The sequence below is a fragment of the Alosa sapidissima genome, chromosome 6, assembly GCF_018492685.1.
Source record: "Alosa sapidissima isolate fAloSap1 chromosome 6, fAloSap1.pri, whole genome shotgun sequence".
Lineage (NCBI taxonomy): Eukaryota > Metazoa > Chordata > Actinopteri > Clupeiformes > Clupeidae > Alosa > Alosa sapidissima.
The window spans coordinates 18,042,340-18,065,982 of record NC_055962.1 but is presented as its reverse complement, the minus strand read 5'-3'; the positions used below and the strand labels follow the sequence as shown (position 1 = coordinate 18,065,982).

Here is a 23,643-nt window from a genome sequence, read left to right as displayed (position 1 = left end):
TCTCCTCCACCCCACCCCTTGCTCATCCTGTCTATCCACATCTCTCTCTGTCTGTCTGTCTATTCACATCTCCCTCTCTCTCTCTGTCTGTCTGTCTATTCACATCTCCCTCCCTCTCTCTCTGTCTGTCTGTCTATCCACGTCTGTCTGTCTGTCTGTCTATCTATCTCTATCTATATCTCTATCTCTCTCTCTCTCTCTCTCTCTCTCTCTCTCTCCCTCTCTCTCTCCCTCCATCTTTCTCTCTCTCTTTCTCTCTCTCTCCTCACTCCCCATCCCTCTATCTCTTTCTTTCTCCCTTTCCTCTACTACACTCCTCGCTCATCATGCCTTCCTATACTTCCCCTAAGAAGCGTGTAGGCACTTGAATTTAAGGCTTTTTCTTTGCCATCTGCTGAGGACATCTCAGAGAGACGCTTTTATTTAAAGAGACTTGCTGGAATTTCACAGATACACATTCTCATAATCATGTGTTTAGAACCCACAATCTTCAGCCCCTGGAGGCAACTGCTGCTGTTGTGGTCTGAAAGGATATGTACATTTGTATGTATTTATGTAGCAGATATGATGTGGTGATAATATGCCATCACAATATTTGGTCCTCACAACACTCTCCTACAGTTTGGAGGTTTGCCCTTACTCTGAGTTAACTTGGCCATGTTCTTGGAACACCCTGCTGGTGTTTGCATACACCAATGCATTTAATTGGATTAGCAGATTATGCATCATGCATGCTGTTTGGCACAGAGGTTTAGATCAGTTCAAGATGGAAACATGTTGTCTGTTCACCGCAGTAATGAAACAACAGCATGCAGATGATGCTTATTTACTCTTACTGGAAACGGTGAACAGTACAAGAAGCTGTCCCTTTTAGTGATGACAGTTGTTTCACAAAACGATCATACTTTCCTTTTAGATCTTAGCAGATGGCGTCATAATTTGCTAATGTAATTCTTATGGATCCAGTGGCTTTTTATATGAAATTGACATTAGTTCACTTTACAAGACGAACACTGATTACGGATAAAACTGCTGCCTACAGGAAGTAATCTGAATAAGTCTAAATATGGCTGTTTAGTCAGATTCTGTTAGAAACACACCACTCTTCAGTCCAATGGAAGTTCTTTATACAAGTTGTTTTTATTCTCATTGTACCATAAATTTGATGGCAGTCACATTATAGCTATCCATGAAAAACATACTTAGTGATTTTATTTTCCCATGTATTACATTTTGTGTAGTGGGAGTCTCTGCAGCCATCTTGCCGCTGACTATTTGTTCCCAACTCTGAGTTCCTTTTCAATTTCCATTGTGATGCAAGAAAAGGACTGGGCCTTGTGCTATAAATAAACATAATTGTACCAAAATAAGATTTTAATCATAATGGTGGATAAATAGATATTTTTCTTCTCGAAAAATATTGTGATGCTACAGTAAATTGATTTTTTTTCTTCAACCTCCAGCTGTGGTAAAGTAATTTTCAGGTACACATTTTCATCAGGCGTCAGCCTTCAGTATGCGTGTATCAAGCCCAGGACTTTGATAATAACATCTCTCTGCTGCTTGATGTATAGGAGCAGGAAAAAAAAGCCTGTGAGAATGATTGCAATGTGCTTGATGTGGTCAAGAGAACGGAATCTCTCGTGCTTAAGCTTTAATGTGTTGAGTGTGGAATGGTCTCAGTCAGGGTAATTAAGAAAAAGTGCTGAAGACGAATTACATCAAATCATTATTGGAAGAGGGCTGTGGGGACTGCTCTGCATAGTCTGTGTTTAGTTGTTGAAGTATTTATTAGCCAGAAGGAGAGAGAGTGGGTTCAATGCAGAGTGTGTTGTGTTTGAGCAAAAAAGCATTCACTACTAGTAATTTTTCTGTTTATTTGGACGTATGTTGCCTTGATGGCAATTTGGGTGTTGAACTGTTGGCTGATCTGATAAAGGGAGCCTCATGAGGACCCAGCTGTGTTCAAATGTCCAAATAACTCCTCGTAATTTTCTGAAGTCAATTATGTTAGTGTCTGTTGGGGTCAATCTTTGTTTAGCTACTGAAACATTTATCAGCCAAGAGAAGAGATTGTGGTTTCAATGCAGACAGTTTTAAATCTTTAAAATAACTTTCCACAGTATCACTTTTCTTAGTTTATTCACACTTGGACAGACCTTGTTTTAGTGGTAACTTGGACCTGAACAAACAATGCCATATTGTTGGTGTTTGGATTTTGCTGAATTTTAACAGATCTTAATGTGATATTAATTTGGTCCTAATCAGACCTTGTCATAGGGGATTTTTAGATGGATCTGGATTTGAACAGACCTTTCCAGTGTATTAATTTGAGATTGTTTTGACTTTCATGAGACCTTTCTGTGTTGTTAACTTTAAAATATATCTAAGCTTGATCAGGCCTTCCCCCATTTTGTTTAGATTGATTTGAACTCCAATGGACCCTTAGATTTGACCTTCATCAGACCTGGCCATGGTGTTCTGTTTAGATAAAACTGAACTTGGAACCACTGCTATTTTCTAGTTTAGATTGAATTGAACTCACGGCGACCCAGAATTGGGCTTTTGGTGTTAAACTTGGGGGAATGACTTGCTCTGTTTGCACCAAAACACACACACACACACACACACACACACACACACACACACACACACACACACACACACACACACACACACCACTCCAGCCATCTGTTCACCTGTGCCAGTTAGGGCCTGAGATCTCTGGTCTTCACATCTTCTTCCTTCCTATTCTCATCTCCTCCTTTTCCTCTCCTCTCCACTCTTTTTCTCTCCTCTTTTCTCTCCTTTTCCTGTCATTTATCCTCTCTTCCAATCTCATCCTTTGCTCTCTTCTACTCTATTCTCTTTTCCTTTAATCTCCCCTCCTCTATTCACTCCTCTCTTCACCTCACCTCTCCCCTCTTATCCCGTCACCTCCCCTCCCTTCCTCTACTCTCCTCACCAGGAGCAGATGTCAGGTCGCTGGCCAAGCCGCTGACCGTAACATGAAGGGAAAATCGAGCGTGAGACCCCTTTTGTGTGCCGTGCTGCGTGAGAACTGTCTCTCTGTGTGTGTGTGTGTGTGTGTGTGTGTGTGTGTGTGTGTGTGTCTGTAGGGGTAGTGTGGGGAACCCAGCCTAGGGGTGGATAAAACACAGCAGGAGGGGTGACACGCTTATTTGCTTCCTCGCTTGTCTTCCCTTCACCCGGGACAGAGTAGTCACGCAGAGCACAGCTACCACGACAGCAGACCCCACCTTAAACGCTCTGCCCTAACCCTCCCCTAATCCATCCTGAAACATTCACCTTGACTCATCCACTTTTAAAAGATTCAATTTAAACTGTTCACCTTAAATACCCCACCCTGACCAGCCCAACTCTGTAAGCCAACCATAAACAGTCCACCTTTAATGGTCCACTTCATACATTCCACCTTAAATTGTTCACTTTATGCAAACCACCTTAAGTAGTCCACATTAAATCTCTGACTGACCATCAGTTTCTCAGACTTTCCCTATTTATCGGCTCCAACTGAACTCTCCGTGGTGAGTTTCGGGCGTGTCGGTCCATCCCTGTAATGAGAAGGTCCAACTAATCTTCTAACTTGCCTATTTTCCCTGCTGGACGAGTTTGTGCACAGCCATTAGTTCTCTGGGCCTCAGCTCTTGATTTTAATAGACTTGCCTAATACGTTCTCACTAATGTTCTTTACGTCTGCTGCAGCCTGTCTGCGGTCCTCGCTCAGCTCGGCTCTCCCAGGCTGTTTGGATGCAGGGCACATCCAGGTGTGCATTGGCAGGCAGGCTCTCTGAGGACAAACGCAGACAGACAGACAGTCCAGAGTCTGGACCACAGCTGGACTGGGTCCTGTTCCACATCCAGGCTTGGTATATATGCCAGTGAAATTGAGAGCGTCAATTTGGGCTGGAAAAGCCACACTGGATCCATGCCAGAGTCAGACCAGAATTTGGGCAGAACTGGACCAAGAGCTGGATCAAGAAATGGCAGCTGTCGTAACTGGCCCTCTTCCCCAAATCTATTCCAGACCAGGGCTAGCCTTGTTGTTGACCTCTGCTGTCTGGGCTGAAACATTTTACCACATCTGTAGCACCGGCACATCATTATTTTTTTTTACCTCTGCTTGGATGATGATCCATTCATTTGTTTAGTGGCGCCTCCTTCATTTAACCAACTCAGGCCGACCACATATGAAGCAGCAATGCCAACCACTGCACCACCACACACTGGTAGAGCAAAATGGTAGCCCCAACAAGGTACGGTACTGAATACAGAACTTTCAGCCACACCTTCGCTGTTTGCAGCTGTTTGCAGAGTTAAACTCTTCAGTTCCTGTCCAAGTCCAGCCAGAGCATCCCAAAGCGCCATGTTGAGGGATTTATTACTGCCTCGTTTTCTCCTCTCTTCCGACTGCGTCCGGCCTCATCCATCTCCTCCACTGACTGGGAGCCAAATCCAAGCCGTGGGCTCTCAGCTGACCAGAGCGATCAGGTGGTGAAGACGTAATGGAGATGGATGATGTGCCGTGGACGAGAGTGGGATGCAGGCGCTGTGCACCACACCGCCGGCTCGCCACGTCCTGTCTTCGGTCTCCCTCTCATCAGAGCGTCTGCCCGGGTGCAGAGAGGGACTCCCCCAAACACCTCGGCAATTATCCCACGCGCTCGCTGCCTTCTCGCATCTAATTGATTGAGGCCACTGGAGGCCTTTGTCTTTACCGCCGCTCCGTTGATGATGGCCCCTTAATTTGTTTAGCGGTGCCTCCTTCATTAGCGCGTACGCCTGCCTGCGAAGCCTTTGTTTGTTTGTTTGTTTGTTTGTTTTTCCCCACTTCTTTTATTTTTTTTATTTCTCCTTTTTGTCTGTGTATTTTCGCTTTATGAAAGGGTATATTTATTGCTTTAGGGAGGTTCAGTAGAGTTGCTTTTCTTTTTCTTTTTTTTCTTTTTTCTTCCTCAGCAAATTAAATTTCTGTGAGCCTCTTGTGCCCCTCCTCCCTCGTTTTTAATAAGAGTTCCTTAATTAGGTCCATTACGAATATGCCGTGTCTCCCAACGAGTTAAGAAGCTCTCAAGAAAGAAAAAAAAAATCTGTTTCCACTGGAGCACCACTAGAGTGCTGACTGTGTCCCAGACTGTCACCACTTTTTAAATATTTTAGCGATTTATTTATTTATTTATTTTTTTTTTTTTTATTTATTTATTTTTTTTTAAACGATGGACCTTACTATACACCTACTGATTGGCAGGTGTAAATGTTCTGACTTAGTGTTATGTTGAAACTATCTGCATGGTGCAACCTGTTATTTTTCAGTTGTTCGTAAACTTGGCCGTAGGGGCAATTGACGTCCACCTTGGAACTTAAGTTTGACTACAGTAGTGCAACCCACTGCTGGCCCTTACTCATCCCTTATCTGGCCCATAGAAGCAAATTTTTGAATGTTCCAATAGAATGTATTCCTCAACAAAGTAAGATTAAAGAAACTTGGAAGTGTTGAATTTGATGTATATTCTTTAGGGCTGACTTATAGTGTCTGTAGTGTTATACTGTTACTGTATTGTAGGCTGTCTTGTGCAGCAAAGTGTCGCAGTAAAATGTTGAATAGAACATCAACTACTCGCTATGATAACTTGCATGGCACTTGTATGATTATATTTGTAAGCCTTACCTTTAACCTTGTGCTGTACAGTTCCTTCATAAAGAAGTATTGGTGGTGTGAAGTTGATTAGTCTTCTACTGTATATGTTTGTGTGTGTGTGTGTGTGTGTGTGTGTATGAAAGTGCCTTTGGACAAATATGACAGGTTAATTAATAAGCAAGGTCCCGTTGGACACTGATTGGTAAATTACCGGACCCATGTGGATAATGTAGACGCTTAATAGCTAAAAGCATGTCCCTTTGGACAAATGTGACTGCTAATGGCCCAAAACTGTATGCTTTTGCGCAAATGTGACTGAAAATAACAAAACAGTGTCCCAATGTGACCATGCCTTTTCGAAAACCATCACTAAAAATTACTGAAACCATGTTCTTTTGGACAAAAATGATTGCTAAAATGACTAAAGCTGCCTTATTTGGACACACACAACTGCAGAGAAGGCTCTAAAAGGCACTCCTAATGCATTTGAAAAGGTCACCACTCTCTTATCAGCCAAAGCAACTTGGCTGTTTGAAAACGTAATTGCAGATTTCTCCCCTTTCATCGATGGCCCTGGCAGTGAAATTATTTCCAGCATCTTTTGCGCTACCGACACCTCTATTTCCTGGAAAGATCTTTGAAGTCAAATGCTACTCAACAACATTACTGTCTCAAAATGTCATCTTTTGAAAGTAGTCTTTAGTCCATGTCAAGATCTTTAATGGAAGAAGACACTGGAGTTAATGTGTGACATTCTTCTGCTGTTGTTTTTGCTTATTTCTTCATAAGCTCACAGGCACTCACACACACTCAGACACACACATACACACAGAGAAACACAGAATTCTAACCTCTCCTGTACAGTCACACTTTTGAAGTGTGAGCAGTTGCATGTGTATTTTATTTGGCATTCCATACACAAACGCATGATACACACACAGTATACATTCACTGCAGTATCCTCCCCTTCCATGGGGCTCATGTAGTTGTGTGGGAGGATAGACAGTGTGATTAGCTCGTTTTAATCAGATTAAATGACCAGCAGCAGCAGCAGCAGCAGCCTACACACACATCTCCATTAAGCTCCATTAAAGCCACCACACAATACTGATGAGCTCACTCTCCCCCCCCCCCCCCCCCCCTCTCTCTCTCCATATCTCTCTCATTCTCTTTTTTTCTCTCTGTTTCTATCTCTCATTCTGGTTCACTCACTCTCTTTAAGTGCAACACTTAAATGGCCCTGCCATGTATTATTAAACAGAGGAGCCATATCAGAGATGTACAGTAAGTTACTGAAAAAAGTCTTTACTCTGTTTGCCCAAGGTCAGATTCATTACCTGGTATTAGCTACTGCAGTAGAGATGGGTTAACTGCACTGTTGTTGGCAAACGTGTGTGTGTGTGTGTGTGTGTGTGTGTGTGTGTGTGTGTGTGTTGTAAAGGAAGGCAGAGCGATGTTGAAGGAAACAGGCTTTGGTGAACAGGGAGCACAGGGTTTTGTTATCTGACAGATCGGATTGGACCTGTTCTGTCCCCGGATGCATCTGACTTACTCTCAGACACGTCCTCCAACAGACTCATTTCAGAGCTGTGTCCAGTGCGTTTGCCAGGCCCTATTTCTCTCTCCCGTCATCTCTTACTGTTCTGTACTGTCGACTGGAGCGGTTCTCTTGCCTTTGGTTTCGGAAAGGGATGGTTCTGGAATGTTGTGTCCCAGGATGGATTGATCGATTGACTCTGTACTGTTGTGTTGGACAGGGTAGTTCTGTTGTGTTGGACAGGGTAGTTCTGTTGTGTTTCAGAACGGTCTGGCTCATGGTCAGTTACTCGCTACATTTCTGGTGAGCAGGAGGATGAGGGCACAGACAAGAGGAATGAAGCTGTTTGTTTTTTGTGTTTATTTGTGCGGGTGTGTGTGTTTGTTCCATTTTTGTTTTTAGTATTTTAGTTTTGCTGCAGGCTGTATCAAAACACAGACACACACACACACAGCATGCATTATATATAAATACACCATTGGGAGACCATTGTAATGATTCTGTTGTTGCGTTGTCCATTCTTCAGCTGTCCTCAATCTTCACCCTTAAACGTCCCACATACTCGACGCACCCGACCAGTAGCGCGACAATGTGACGTCACAGAAGCGCCGTAACGCGCGTGGTGGTCGAGTCACTAGTTGCAATATTCTCCTGAACAGAGGTGTTGCTGTTGTGAAAAGACTAACGCTAACTACGTTACACAGCAGAAGAAGCTGCAGTAAGAAACACTAGTAGCTACCAAGGGAGCAGGCGAACATTCGGAGAGCGTAGACACTATGGCGGATCTGAGGCTAAATAGTAGACCAGTTCACCTAGCCATCCCCATTGAAGCCCATTCAATTTTGGCGCCACTTTGACATCAAATAACGTTACAGCTGAAGCGTTTTAAGCCTTTATATGAACTTTTTCTATTTCCGGAGTAATACAACATTGTGTGATTGGCGTCATAACCTCATAACTGACTTACAGACTGAGTAATAAACTTTTTTCCGAAATCAATGCTAAAGTGACGTAATAAGCATACAGCCAGAGCGGGTGAAAGCGTCGCACAGGAGCAAAATAACTGTATTCTCTGGATAAGAACGAAAGCATCGGAGCACAACATTTCCGCGAAGTTTTGATGGATTGACAGTAGCCTAGGCTATGAATGTGGCGAGTGCTGTTTATATTAAATCACATTTATCTACGAACAACTAGGACATTTAGAACAGTAATGTAGACATGGTGGTAACGAAATAAGTGGCTACATACCCAATCTCTCGGTCCAGCTATCACAAGAGTTACACAAGTCAGACTACGTGCCTATGTTACATTTACGTCCCCTGAGCCTGCGCAGAAAGCCTCGTCGACCAACAGGAAACGGTTGAAATTTGCTTCACCCGCCTCGATTGACGTCTACGTGATGACTCTGTCCATATCTTTTACTGTCTATGGTAGCTACCTAGCTAGCCTCTGTGATGGTACTTCAGACTTTGGTTGCTACTATTCACAACTACCATCATCATTATCATCTAGTTTCCAAGGTGTGTGCACAGATAGATAGATAGATAGATAGATAGATAGATAGATAGATAGATAGATAGATAGATAGATAGATAGATAGATCCATATATAGATAGATAATTTCATAATAATTTAAACAGTTTAGTTAGCTGGCTAGCTAGCTAGCAGCTGGCTGAGTTTGTGTAATTTCCTGAAGTGGAAAGAGATTTTGTTCAGGCCTTAATAGATATCCTTTGTTTGAAAATAAATCGTTTCTATTCTTTCCTCTTAATTCCATGTGTTGCATCTCTCACTGGTAACTTTGTTAACTTATCCAGCAAACTATTGAAAATTCACGACTGTAACAAAACACTGCAACTCTCGCTTGCCCTCGAACTAGTCCATCTACCTGTTTCCGCCTTGTCGCGCTCGTCTGAAAAAAAATGAGTGGTGCACTACCTCGCGCTACCTGGCTTCAATCCTGGCCGGCCGGCAAGATTTACGTCATTTTGACGTCACGTTGTCGCGCTACCGGTCGGGTGCGTCAGGTATGTAGAAGCCCTTAGTGTGCAGTCTTGCCAGTAGGGTCTGCATGTAGTAACTACTGTACTGTAGAGTTCAGTTGTGTAGTGCTTAGTGTGCGCTCTAGCCAGTAGGCCCTGTGTGTAGTAACTACTGTAGAGTTCAGGTGTGTAGTGCTTGCTGTAAGGTCCGTGGTAAGAGTGCAGCGTTGATGTTTCATTACAGGGGCTCAGGTGTGGGAGCCAGTGAGTCGGCAAGTCTTCACATCACCCCAGAGAACCAGAGCTGCCACACGTGCCACACACACACACACACACACACACAGATTCAGCCCCAGCTCCTACACACACACACACACACAGACACAATCTGTTTCTTGAACTCACACACACTCTCTCTCTCTCTCGTTCTTTCCTTTACCTACAGACACACACACTCTCTCTCTCTCTCTCTCTCGTTCTTTCCTTTACCTACAGACACACACACACACACACACACACACACACACACACACTGCACATACACATGCTCGGCTCAGGTCGCAGGCACGTATTAGTGGTTAAGTCTGGAGCGCACATACACACACTCAAAGGACTGCAGGGCTTTGCCCTGGTTCTGGGCTAACCTGAACTTGGAAGCTCCACTCAAAGCCCCATTTGTTCCAGGATATTACACTCAGATCAGCCTGACACTCTTCTTCCTCCCTCCTCCTCTCCTTACACACACACACACACACACACACACACACACACACACACACACACACACACACACACACATTCTCACATCATCCTGAACCTGTCCTCCCTTTATTACTTCTGTGTGCGGGCACACACACACACACACACACACACACACACACACACACACACACACGGACACACATGGACACATACACACACATTCACAGACAGTTACACTTATGTCATCTTGACACTCTCCTTTCTCCCTCCTTCCCTTGCTTAGACATACATACACACGTTGCATGCACACGTGCGTGTGCACGTCCAGATAGATCCACACACACACACTCACACTCTTTTCCCAGTGGTAGTACTACTGTGATGATGTGCTTGAGAACAGCTCTGCGGGTATCCTTCATTGGGGAGTTTATGCTCCACACGCACACACACACACACACACACACACACACACACACACACACACACACACACACACACACACACACACACACACACACACACACACACACACACATACATAGGGAATAAAGCCTACTATTACATTGTAGATTTCCAGCGTGGCACATATTGAAATATTCATCCTGTAATGACACTCATTTTAGCTTTTGTGCTGCCATCGGCATGACGGCCCTGTTGTATTTCTTACACAGCGAGCTGCCTTTTTGTCTGAATGCAGAATGAATGGCCAATTCAAGGGCCTGTGGCTCTGGCTGATCATGTGAAGTTGCATTTTAAAAGGTGCCGTTGTTATAAACATATACTTTCGCTCCTATTTCAGGGTTCGTACGGGTGCTTTAAATCCTTCAAAATGCTTGAATTTTAATTTTGTGTTTTCAAGATTTGAAAAGTGCTTGCATTTCGGATGAAGTGCTTGAAAATGCTTAAAATTGTAAGTGTATTTCTTTTGACACAAATAGCTATCTGACGGAATAGTTATATAGCTTAGCCTATTAGATGCAGAAAGTCGGAGAGTTTAAAATTAAAACTTCTCTGCCATGGTGCTCGCTCGCGCCTCTGCGTGTGTGATCTGCCTGTTTTGATGTGTGACAACGCCCCCCTGCACACAGTCGGAGATGACCATGAAGTGAGATTGCCGTTTTAATGAGCGTTAGTTAGAAAATAGCTATTTCGGACTGCTCAACAGAAATCATGTAGGGTCATACAGATGCATTGCTAGCTATGTCGCCATTAAAGCTAACATATTATTGAATAGGCTACTTAGCTCCAATCATTGGAAGACAAGGAGAAAGTTAAGTTGAAGAGGGAGACGAAACTTTATGATATGTGAATGCAAAACCACACCAGTCATGTCTATGGCCGTATCTACCAGAGGTCAGCTTTCTTTCTTCAAATTTCGTTTTATTTATTAACGAAAAATAGCAGAGAAGACCATTATCCTTGCATCAACGCACCGTCACGCAACACGTAGTTGTAGATACCTCTGACACGTCAAAAGGAAAGTAGAGTTGACTGCCATCGTGGAGCTATGTCCTAACTAACAAACGCAACACAGTGTCTCACGCAGCTCAAATAAACTCGAATACCCACAAATCCATTGTCCAAAATAAATAATCAGACCTCAACAAAGGCTGACTTCAAGGCCTACTCAAAATGTTATGCTGAAATTCAGTGGAGTTGCAGCTAGCTAACCTGCACTGTAAATTAGATATCAGAGTCGCATATAGATAGTAGCATAGTAGATAATAGTAGATATTTATATGGATATTATCTAAGCATGATATTGATTATTGGTCAGTTATTTACACAGGAGACAGGAGAAGGGAAATCAGGCGGAAAGGAGGAGAAAGAGGTAGGAGAAGGGAGGGAAATAATAAGCAAAGGGCCCTCACAAGTGAGTGAGAGTCAAGATGTGACACTCACTGTGTCCGAAGGTACAAGCTCCGCAGCCTATGACCCTGCAATTTATAAATGCAACATTCACTACTCTGATGAGGAGAAGCAGAGCATTCCTAATTAAAGATGGATCAGAGATCAGTATAAATATCCTCAAAACCAATTGGAGAAAAGGCTCTTGAAATATACAGGTGTATCTAAAAAAGTAGAATATTGTGGAAAAGTGTGTTGGTTTAAGTTATAAACAAAACATGTTATGATCATGATAGCCTTTACATTACAGCCCTCTATGGTTAAGTCTTTCATATGCATTTATAGGCTACTTTGCTCTTTTATAAATGCACCATATGCCTAATAGGCTGTATTTCTAAGTGTGGTTATGATATAATGTATAAATTATATTTATGTCAATTTATCTATTAGTTTCCAAAATATTCACCATAAGTCATCATTTAGGGGGGTTATTTTTCACATTTTTCTTCCTTGGGGGCATGTCCCCGGACCCCCATAGTATTTTGCGGCGGGCAACATCAACACCCCTGACCTCGGTATTTGAATCCTTGCTACGGTCTTGGTCAACTCAGCTTAGTTTTGTGATTTAATGCTTATAGGCCATACAAGTGGAAAGGACATTAAAACGCCATTCATATGTGCATATCGTGCCGTTTGGCAAGAAGTTAAATTTATCCAATTATATGACAACTCCGTCATCTTCACGTCACCCAACGTCACATCTCCGCATTGCTAGCCTACTGGTTGGTAGCTCATGATAACAGATGTAGGCCTGTCTGCATGCCGTTGTAGGCAAGAAAGAGACATAATCAGTCTTGACTGTCATGAAAGAGTGAGCCTTAACATTAGTTCGAGTTCACATACTCCGCAAAGAGTAGTTATTTGTTGAGTGATTTATTTTCTTATTTTATTTATTTATTTATTTATTTATTTATTTAATTATTTATTTATTTATTGATTGATTGGTATATTGACTCAGCCAGTTAGATAACAAGCAAAGTCTACTTCCAGACAGGTGACACATTTTTTAAGTTTTCCTTTAATTTCTTTTCCTATTATTATTTCCTATTAAAGCTTGAAAATTGACCTTGAAAGTGCTTGAATTTTATGTTGGAATAGGTGTACGAACCCTGCTATTTGCACATTAACCGGAGGCTTTTATCCTAACTGAAGTTGACATTTAAATGAAGAGCCTGTGTGCATCTGGGAGGCATAAGTGAACCAGTGAGCCAGGTGGTGCTAGCGCTTTAGGTTATCAGACACAGCAGCACTTCAACTGAAAGCTAACACTATGTAGATGTTCAAAACATCTTTTAGGCCATTGTGTGCGTGTGCGTGTGCATGGCGTGTGTGTGTCTGCTTCTGCGTGCATGCGTGTGCGATTAATCACTGTTATATAAGGCCATAATTTGCACATCCCTGAGTACTTCAAACCCAGTTGATGTACATTTTGGCATGAGAGTGTGAATGCACAGGTGTGTGTGGGCATGGCGTAAAATATGGGGGGTAGTCATATTGCATGAAGAATGAAACTGTTATAGAGCGTAATGGAGTGGGGGGCTCAACCCTCCTAATGATCAACTCAATGCTTTGAGCTTGTGTGTGGGTGTCTGGGGGCTCTCCAATTCGTGCCCTGCAACGGCCACATTGAAGGACTCCTAACGGAGTAGGAAGTAGAATAGCAACTATGTGTCACTGGCGTCTGCTGCTGTCTGTGTGCAAGTGACTACAATCAAGTTCCTACACTAAAACGGTGTTAAAGTACTTTACTGTGTTTATTTGTCAATCCTCTCTCTCTCTCTGTGTGTTTGTGTGTGCGTCTGTGTGTTTCTCTCATTCCTTGATGTGGTCTGTCTAGAAGCGGGGTTGTGCGTGTGTGTTTCTCCAATTCCCTGTGTGTGTGTGTGTGTGTGTGTGATTGCCTGGTTGAGATTAACGGGGGGTATTAATTAGAGGCAGGTTCATGTTGGGCCTGTGGGGCTGGCAGGGCAAGGGGGTGGTGTGGGGACTGCCTCTGCTCGTGACTGATGGCCTTCATTTCCAGAAGTTTCCGGCGGATCATTTATCGATTGCCGCGTCTCGTTAGGTGTCGCGGTCACGTTTCGCTGCCTCCGCTGACAAACGGCATATGGTTGCACCAGAGGGCACTCTCAGGGATCACTGTCTGTCCCCTCTCTCTCTCTCTTTCTCTCTCTCTCTCTCTCTCTCTCTCTCTCTCTCTCTCTCTCTCTCTCTCTCTCAAATTGCTGTCCTCTTCTCAGGCTCAGACATGCACACAATCACTTATTCATACTCTCTCTCTCTCTCTGTCCTCTGTCTCTCACACAGTCACACACTTTCTCTCCCTCTATTGATGCCAATATGCTCTCACTCTCTTTCTCTGTCTTTCTCACCGTCTCTCAGTATCTCATCCTTACCCTTTCACTCACTGTCATCCCTCTTTCTTGTGTGTGTGCGCGTGTGTGCGTGTGTTTGTGCCTGTGCGTGCGTGCGTGCGTGCGTGCGCGCGCACTGCTTACTTCTCATTGAAATACTATATCTACACACATACACACACACACAGTACACAGTACACATGCACATCCACACTCCAATACCTGCAGCACACACACACGCACACGCACATTTACCCGTAATAGGATAGAGTCAAAAGGTCCAGGTCAGACAGGACCCCTTTTAGAGAAACACCGGTACTCTGTAAGCACACACGCACACACACAGTTCTGACCCTCAAAAAAAGCACAGAGGTCCAAGACCCAATGAGATCCTCGTGAAAGCTGTCTCCAGGCAACGACTCAACATCTGACCCCTAGCAATAGAGGTCCCTCTGAACGCCGCCGCCCGATCAATGTTTCATTATCGCAGCAATATTGAGGTTCGCCCAAGTCAATTATGAGAGGCGGCCTGGGCTGTGTGTGTGTGTGGGGGGGTGTGATTGTGTGTGTGTACGAGTCTGTATGTACACGTGTATGTCTGTATATGAGTGCTTTTAGTTTTGAGGTTGTTAGTGTTTGCTGGTGTCAGTATGAAATTTGTATGTAAATGTATTGAGCTGTAATACACAGTGTGTGTGTGTGTGTGTTGGCAACAGGATGGTCTACAAACTGCATTACAAAATAGGGAGTAGATTGATTGATTAGATTATCTCCATTTCAACACCGTATCTTTCACTCTCCCTGTGTGTGTGTGTGTGTGTGTGTGTGTGTGTGTGTGAGAGAGAGAGAGAGAATCAGTGTGTACTGTACGCCAGTGGCTTCCTCCTTTTTCTGTGCCGTTTCTGACCCGTGTCATCTGTCATCGTGCTCACACAAGCAGTTGGTGCTGCTTGGAAGTCTGGTTCTTATCTAATGTAACTCTCTCTCTCTCTCTCTCTCTGTCTTTCTCTCTCTCTGTCGCTTACACACACACACACACACACACACAGACCAAGTGGAGTAACACTCAAATAGTTTTTTTTAGGTGTGTGAGAAAGAAAGCACTGGTCCAAATGTGTGTGGATGTCTTTTTGAGTGATTGAGCATTATTGTGAGTCTGTGTGTGTGTGTGTGTCTTTGTGTCTTTGTATCTTTGATAGACTGTCTCTCTGAGTGGGGTTGATGAGTAGGAGTGGCATGCTTGTCATTGCTTCTGGTGCCTGTATGAAATATTCATGAGCTGGCAGGTTTAAATCTCCCAGAGTGCCATGCAGCAGGGCACACAGACACACAGTCTCTGGTCCTCAGCTCTCACATCAATCCACCAATTAGCTCTCAGAGCAGCTAGCCAATCAGGTCTTCAATCACCCCACCAGTAGACTTCCAGTATCCAACACACTAAACTACTCTGAGACTAACCCTTAAAATCCCTTGAAATTAGCTCACATTTTACCAATCAGCTGTTAGATCTACAACAAACCCAACTGGTTTTGAGATCTCAAATCAACCCACCAATTGGCTTTGAGATCTCAAATCAACCCACCAATTGGCTTTGAGATCTCTAAACAACCCACCAATTGGCTTTGAGATCTCTAAACAACCCACCAATTGGCTCATATATCAGCCCAGCAGTTGGTCCACCATCCATCAATAACTAATGAAATCAGTCCACCAATCAGCTTTGTGAGGCTTTTTTGTGACTAAGCAGCTGTGATGTATAAGATGAACCAAGCAAGAAGATCTTAGTCAAGTAACCAATCTGATCCAGCAGTAAGATGACCGTAGGACAGAGTTGAAGCCTTGTGGCCCAGTATTAACATGTGCTCCCAATCATCCAATCATGAGTTTACTCCTCACTAGCACAGGTGTGAACGCACTCAACATCACGTTCTAGATCTGATCATTCAGTCCACTTTTGGATGTAGTCTAGGCCACCTGTGACCGCATTATTTCAGCCGTTAGCGAGCGTGTCTGCGTGTCGGCCGTGCTAGCGTAGTGGCTAAGGAGCTGGGTTAGCATGCAGTAGCGTGAAAAGTTATGGGTTCAATTCCTGTCTGGAGAAGCACTTAACCTCGAGTTCCTCTGGGGAGACTGCCCCTCGTCTTGTAATAATTGACATTGGGTAAAAGCGTCAGCCCAATGAATAAGTAAATAAGAGAGTGAGTGCTGTGGAGCACAGTGGCGTTCGGCAGAGCAGAGGCAGCAGCAGCAGCAGCGGCGGCGGTGGGGGGGGTCCCACTGAGTGCTCCGCCTCTTGCCAGGCATGGCGTGAGTGAGCACACACACAGTGTGGGGCAACAAATTACTCTCTACATCAACAAATTGCTTTCTACAATCTACATCAACAAATCCCTCTCTTCGTCAACAAATCCCTCCTTCATTAACACACGTCCGTCTGTCTGTCTGACTTTCTCTTTCTCGGTCTCTAGTCTTTCTCTAACTAACCATTCTCACTCTCCCTTTCTTTGTCTGTCACTTCATGACCTCTCTCTCTTTCTCTCTCTCGTTCTCTCATCCTCTCTCTCACCCCCTGCACCTCTCTCTCTCTCTCTCTCTCTCTTTAATCAGTCTTAAGGGTCATTCACACCAAGAACAATAACTATAACCATAACGATAAAAACGTTCACACTGAACAACGATAAACAAAGTCTCTCCTTGTGTTAATGAATGTGACGGCTAAAATTCGATGGGTTCTGATTGGCTATTATATTAGCTTTTTAGCGTTCTCAAAATCGCTATGAAAGTGATCCCCAACGATATTCTTCATGTTATTGTTATAGTTTATTTGTAAATGTTGTCATTCATATTAATGAGAACGATATTTGTTTATAATTATCATTATCGTTCTTGGTGTGAATGGGCCTTTAAGGTTAACAAAAGAGGTGTTGCCTGCTGTTCACCCTGCGTGGTTGCCTGTCTGGTCACTATGGACTGTGTGGGGTACTGCTGCTGTAGTGTTTGATCAGAGAATGCTTTTCAGCAGTTGCTATCTTTTTTATTTTGTTGAGGAATAGCTTGCTTTTCAGCCTGACTCAAAGGCAGTGTTGTTGAAAGCTGAAAATCCTTTTTTTATTAAAGTGAGTGAGTAGGTATTACCAAGACACACACACACACTAACGTATACACACACACAAACCCCACTGAGATGGCACCTCAACACATGCAAACCTGTCTGTGTGTCTGTGTGTGTGGCTCTATACTACCGTCTTCTGAAAACTCCCATAATGCTGTTCAGAAGCCCCAGCGCAGCTCATTACCATGGCACCCGCCACCATGACTAATCGCCGTGTTTAGAGAGGTGACATTTATAAATGAAAGCTCCATGCAGACGACCAAACCAAGTGTGTGATTAAACGCCACACACTCACACACACGCGCAAAATGAGTACAGTGCGTTTTCAAACAGGGTCTGTGCAAGTCCACTTATAAATTTATCACATTTATCACACGTGTGGAAGCACACACACTGCACTTAGAAACATCTCTCTTACTGTATGCAAATGTAGCTTCACACACAAAAGCACATATGGAAGTGAACCTTCATACTGTATACACACACACACACACACACACACACACACACACACACACACACACACACACACACACACACACACACACACACACACACACACACGATGAAATATATGCCTCTCGCTTATAAACATGTCTCTCTTACTCTGCATCAATATGAGAACACCCATCTACAGGTTTATTTAAGTGTGCTAACTTGCTCTCCCTATCTCTCTCTCTCTCTTTCTCTCTGTCTCTCTCTCACCCACTCGTGTGTATGTACATGCACACACTTACACTTATCCTGTCAATCAACTTAAATTAATTGTCTTTTTCAATCTGCAGGTTACAACTACACACTTTTTTTCCCTGCTCACATTTTTCACCCATATGCTCTCTGTCACTCAGTGATGCATACAGGGGTGTGTGTGTGTGTGTGTGTGAGTGTGAGTGTGTGTAAATGGTAGTGGTCATTCAGTGTGTGAGTTGAAATTCTGCTCAGTGGCTCTGGGAGTTAAGTTACTGCCCTCTAGATGCCCCATCAAACACACACACACACACACTCCCTCTACCTTTCACTCAGCTCTACTCCCATCACCCAAAGGCTCAGTACATATACACACACACACACACACACACACACACACACACACACACACACACACACACACACACACACACGGCCCCTCATCTAAAACTTTCCACACAGAATTCTAAAATAGACTCACACATAAAAATACAAATACAAAACAAACACATCTGAAGTTGTAGACCTCACACACACACTTCTGCATGCAACACCGTCAGGCACATTCATTCAAAGTCAAAATCTACACACTTGTAAAACTACTCACAAACAAACACATGTTACATTTTCAGTGTAGTGCAGTGTATATCCACATAAATAAACATTTTTGTCAGTGTGCACAAGTGTGTTTCAGAGGGAAGGGTGTGTAGTGTGGTTTTGTGAAATGTATGATATTATTGCAGATTTTGCTGCCTTATTTATAAGAGTGTGTGTGTGTTTAATTCCTTGCATAGTGTTTGCTTCTCCATCTTGAGCCGGATGGTGTGTGAATGAGTTTGAGTTGTGTGGCATTTTTACCTGTGCATCTTTGATGTGAAAAAAAAGCCCACCTGTCCGGCTTGCAGTCCTTGACTTGGCACAGACGCAGTACACACACACACACACACACACACACACACACACACACATAACACATACAGCGCAGCATGCTGATCCCTGATGAGAGACCCATGAATCCACGGTGGGGAAAGCACTCTTTGCCTCTCTCCACACACAGGCACACAGCGGCATATCACTGCTCTGATTTCATATGCGCTTTCTTGTGCTGCTTCTGAGCTGCCTTCTTCACCTTCATGCATAATGGATGCAGTTAGCCGTTTTTGGGTTTGGGAAAACTTTGCCACTGGTGACAGCTTGCCTGTGTCTGTGTGTGTGTCTGTGTGTGTGTGTGTGCACACGCTGGGGAATCTCTGGTAAAAGAGCTGGTAGGAAGAGTGTTAATGTTAGTATCAGGGCATGGGCTAGCAGAGAAATCAAGAACTTTTCGTGGGTCTACCTGAAATGTTGCCTTTCATCACTCTGGCCCCCTACAGAAGCTTTCAGCTGAAAGAAGGAACTCACAACCATTTTTTTTTAATTTTTTTTTTCAATTTGTTTTTGAAAGCATTTTGGGCTTTTGCCTTTATATCAGTAGGAGAGTGGAGAGAAACAGGAAGCCAGTGGGAGAGAGAGAGAGATATGGGGTGGGTTCGGGACGTGACCGCAGGCCGGAATCGAACCTTGGTCCCCGTGGGCACCGACACCCCAAATGTGGTATGGCGCTGCCACTCGTGCCACCGCTCCCCACAGGACATATGTTAAAGTTGTTTGTACAGTGGTAGGGCACTACCAACAGAAATAATTCAACCCATTTCCTTGAAATGTTATTACTCGTATAAAAGAAGAATGTAACTCAAGTCTCAGGTAGAACTCAATATGTGCCCTGCGGGACAGAAGCTTGTGCGGCAATAATGTCTTTCTCAGCAGGTTTTTTCCCTCTGAGTTTCTGTCACTAATGGTTTTGTATAACAGTTTAAGCCACAAGCAGACGGCAGTAGGATAGTGCTCACTTGTAGACTTTGGCCAAAACATCTCAGATTAATCTCTCTGCTGCCTCATTACCATTGCATTGTAATGTCACAGATCATCTTACAGTCCTATCTGTGATCTCTCAGCTGTGTCATAGCACACAGCTGTACACATACATTGACACACACACACATACATACACTTCTTCCCTCTCTCTCTTTTACACAAACACAAACACACACACACACACACACACACACACACACACACACTTCCTCCCTCCCTCCCTCTTTCTTCCAGCCTCATGCACACACTCTTCCTTATCCCTCTCTTTCTCTCTCTCTCACACACACACACACACACACACACACACACACACACACACACACACACTTCCTCCCTCCCTCCCTCTTTCTTCCAGCCTCATGCACACACTCTTCCTTATCCCTCTCTTTCTCTCTCACACACACACACACACACACACACACACACACACAAAGCACTTTGATGCGTGTGCTTACACAATGGCTGGCCTGGATGGCAACAGTCACACGGCATTAGTGTGTGATGAGGTGCTGCCAGGCCTCTTTGTTCTGTTCCGCCCCGCTCTGCCACACTGCGCCCTCTGATGAGCCTGAAATGGACCAATTACAGCCTTGCCTGGGGTTGCCACGGCAGCGGCTCACACAGCATCACCCAGCCTCCACAGCAGAGGCAGCCACAGTGGAGATGAACTGGGCTGGACACACACACACACACACACACACACACACACACACACACACACAGAGGCAAGCTGTCACTAGTGGTGGAGTTTTCCTCTCATAGACTAACACACAGACATATGCGTACACATTCATTGTTACACACACTGACATACCTACTCATAGTGTACACATCACGGTACTAAAACACACACACACACATGGGGACACTTGTTTTCCCTCACTGTCAGATATCTCTGTCTATCTGTCCTTGTTTACTTGAATATATAAGCGCACATAAATATTTCAACAGCACAACAGAACAAAGTGAGATGAACAGCTGTTGCTGTGTCTCCCCGCACTAGAGGCATCAGTGTGTGTGTGCTTGCTCGTTACGATAGTATGCTATATGGCCATGTCAAGTCCACTCTAAAAGTCTAGAAATGTTTGGATATTCAGGGAATATAAAGTGCACATTAAAGAGCCACCTAGATAGATGACAAACGTAATCAAATATGACAAATAATCCACTGACAAACGGGCATGCGACGTCCTGAAGAGAAGAAGTGTACAATCAAACACCAAACACCTAAAGTTCCACCGTTGATGATTCCTTCCTTCTCTCTCTCTCTCTCTCTCTCTCTCTCTCTCTCTCTGTCTCTCTCTCTGTCTCTCTCTCTGTCTGTCTCTCTCCAGATAACCAGTTGAAGCGTAAGGCTCCACGGCGATCGTCATGGAGGCACGGCATCATCAGGAAGAAGAAGAGCTACCTAAAGAAGGAGGCAGGGGAGGACCAAGATGAGGAAGAGGAGGAGCCCAACGGCTGGGCCGAGTCCGAGGAGGCCGGCTTGGGCAAGGACGGCGAGGAGGAAGAGGAGGAGGAAGAGGAGTCCTGCGAGCCGCCACCACCACCACCCCCCATGTCCGCTGCCACCGACTCCACGCAGCACAACGGTCATGCACTCTCCACGGAGGAGGAGAGCTCCAGCGAAGCCCTGGCCCTCAGGCACGACCCCCCCGACCCCGACCCGAACCCCGCCCACGAGCCTCAGGACTGCGTCAACGGAGACGAGTCCATGTCCAGTCTGGACAGTCAGACGGCCACGGGCGACACGGACACACACGTCGCCGCAGGAGGAGGGGCGCCGACGTCTGAAGCGGGGCATTCTGGGAAGGTAGAGGATGGGGCAGGGGAGGACAACGAGGGAGGAGGAGCTCAGGGAGAAAGAGAGGCCGTCCAGGAGGAGGAGTCGGAGTCCATGCAGACGTCCGTCCCTTCAGCCAGTGAGTGCAGTGAGGGCGAACACGAGACGGAAGGTAATGGTGACACACACACACTCTTTACTCATGTCATACGTGGAACGCACACGTCAGAGCTAAGAGAAGAGATGCCATGTCATTTACACATTTTCAAGCTCAGGGAGAATAATCCGGGTCCACATGCCCACGGGGGTTGTTTGGGTCCATGTGCGCACAACCCGGGTTCGAGTCCAGTCCCGGTCATTTCCCGATCCTTCTTATCCTTCTTGGTCTTTCTCTCCCACTCGCTTCCTGTCACTCTCTCCACTGTCCTGCCAAATTTAAGTTTAATTTAAGTGTTTTTTTTTTTAGGTAAAAGATCAGCAAACTTGTTAACCAAATTTCATTCCACATCCTGTCTCTCTTTTTAGGTGGGTCCAGAACCCGGAAGTGCCGAAAAAGCCAATCAGAAGAGCCCAGCAGCCAAAAGAGCCAATCTGAAGAGCCGAGTAGTCAAAAGAGCCAGTCAGAACAGAACAGTAGTGAAAAGAGCCAATCGGAAGAAAAGAACAGTCAAAAGAGCAAATCAGAAGAGACCAGTAGTGAAAAGGGCCAATCAGAAGAGCAGAGCAGTCAAAAGAGCCAATCAGAAGAACAGCGCAGCACTTCAGCTGATAGGCCAGAGGATCTCCCTCAGCCTCCACCCCCACCTGTCCTTGTGGTTGATCACCAGCGACTCGCGGTAAGTACAAGCCTCTGAACAACCGGCCACACCTGGTCAGCTGCGTGTGTACGCTTGTGCGTGTGTTGGTCAGCTATAACTGAAGGTCAGGGGGCTCTTCTATTGAGACTTCTATCTTTGTCTTTCCGGAGTTAGCCACCCACACACGCATGTGTGTGTTTCTCAAGGTGTCCCTCTAGTCTGTGAGCCTGCTGATTCTCTCTGGGTTCCTGACCTGCACCTCTCCCTTCTCTTCCCTTCATCTCCCTCAGCTGGAGAGGAGGCTCAGCTCAGCACAGCTCAGCACACATCTCTCCTCTCTCTCTCTGTGCTGTCACTGCTCACTGCTCTAAGTACTCCAGTACTCTTCCTCTCTACTGCTCTTCCTCACTCCCTCCCTTTCTCCCTCTATCTCCCTCCCTCTGTCCTCCATCTCTTTCCTCTTTTGCTCCCTCTCACACGGCCTCCTACCTCTCATTCCCTCCCTCTCTCCTTCTGTCTCTCTGTCCCTCTGCGGCCTGGAGAGGAGAACAGACAGTCATCTTCTCTCTCCTCTCTCTGTGCTCACCTCTCACTGTTCCTCACTGTGTGCTCACCTCTCACTGTTCCTCTCTCAGTGCTGGCCTCTCACTGTTCTTCTCTGTGTGCTGACCTCTCACTGTTCCTCTCTCAGTGCTGGCCTCTCACTGTTCTTCTCTGTATGCTGACCTCTCACTGTTCCTCACTGTGTGCTGACCTCTCACTGTGTGCTCACCTCTCACTGTTCCTCAGTGTGCTCAGCTCTCACTGTTCACTGATCTATCTATCTCCTCTATCTATCTATCTCCTCTATCTATCTATCTATCTATCTATCTCCTCTATCTCCTCTATCTATCTATCTAGTCCCCCCCTTTCACTTTGCATGTCAATTCTCTATCCATCTCTTCTTCTCTCTCTCCCTCTCTCTCCATCTCTTCTTCTCTCTCTCTTCTTCTCCCTCTCTCTCTCCCTCTCTCTCCCTCTCTCTCTCTTTCTGCATCTCCTCTCTCTCCTCTTCCTCTCCCCTCCCTCTTTGCTTTAAAGTGAGACGCAGCAGGCGTGACTGAAGCTTGATGTAGCCTACTGTGACATGCCCATCTGCTGAGGGAGAGAGACAGGACGTTGAGCTGAGGGGGAAAGAGCGTGTGTGTGTGTGTGTGTGTGTGTGC

General features: G+C 44.9%; 1 protein-coding gene across 6 annotated transcripts in view; it reads left to right on the top strand.

Moving 5' to 3' along the window:
• atad2b (ATPase family AAA domain containing 2B) overlaps positions 1 to 23,643 on the top strand; it is a 97,257-nt gene that overhangs the window by 56,273 nt on the left and 17,341 nt on the right. For all 6 annotated transcript variants that reach the window (XM_042096567.1, XM_042096565.1, XM_042096566.1 and 3 more), the window contains exons 25-26: positions 21,193 to 21,813; positions 22,167 to 22,477. In XM_042096567.1, the coding sequence (XP_041952501.1) occupies positions 21,193 to 21,813; positions 22,167 to 22,477 (932 nt within the window). The remainder of the gene's footprint in view (positions 1 to 21,192; positions 21,814 to 22,166; positions 22,478 to 23,643) is intronic.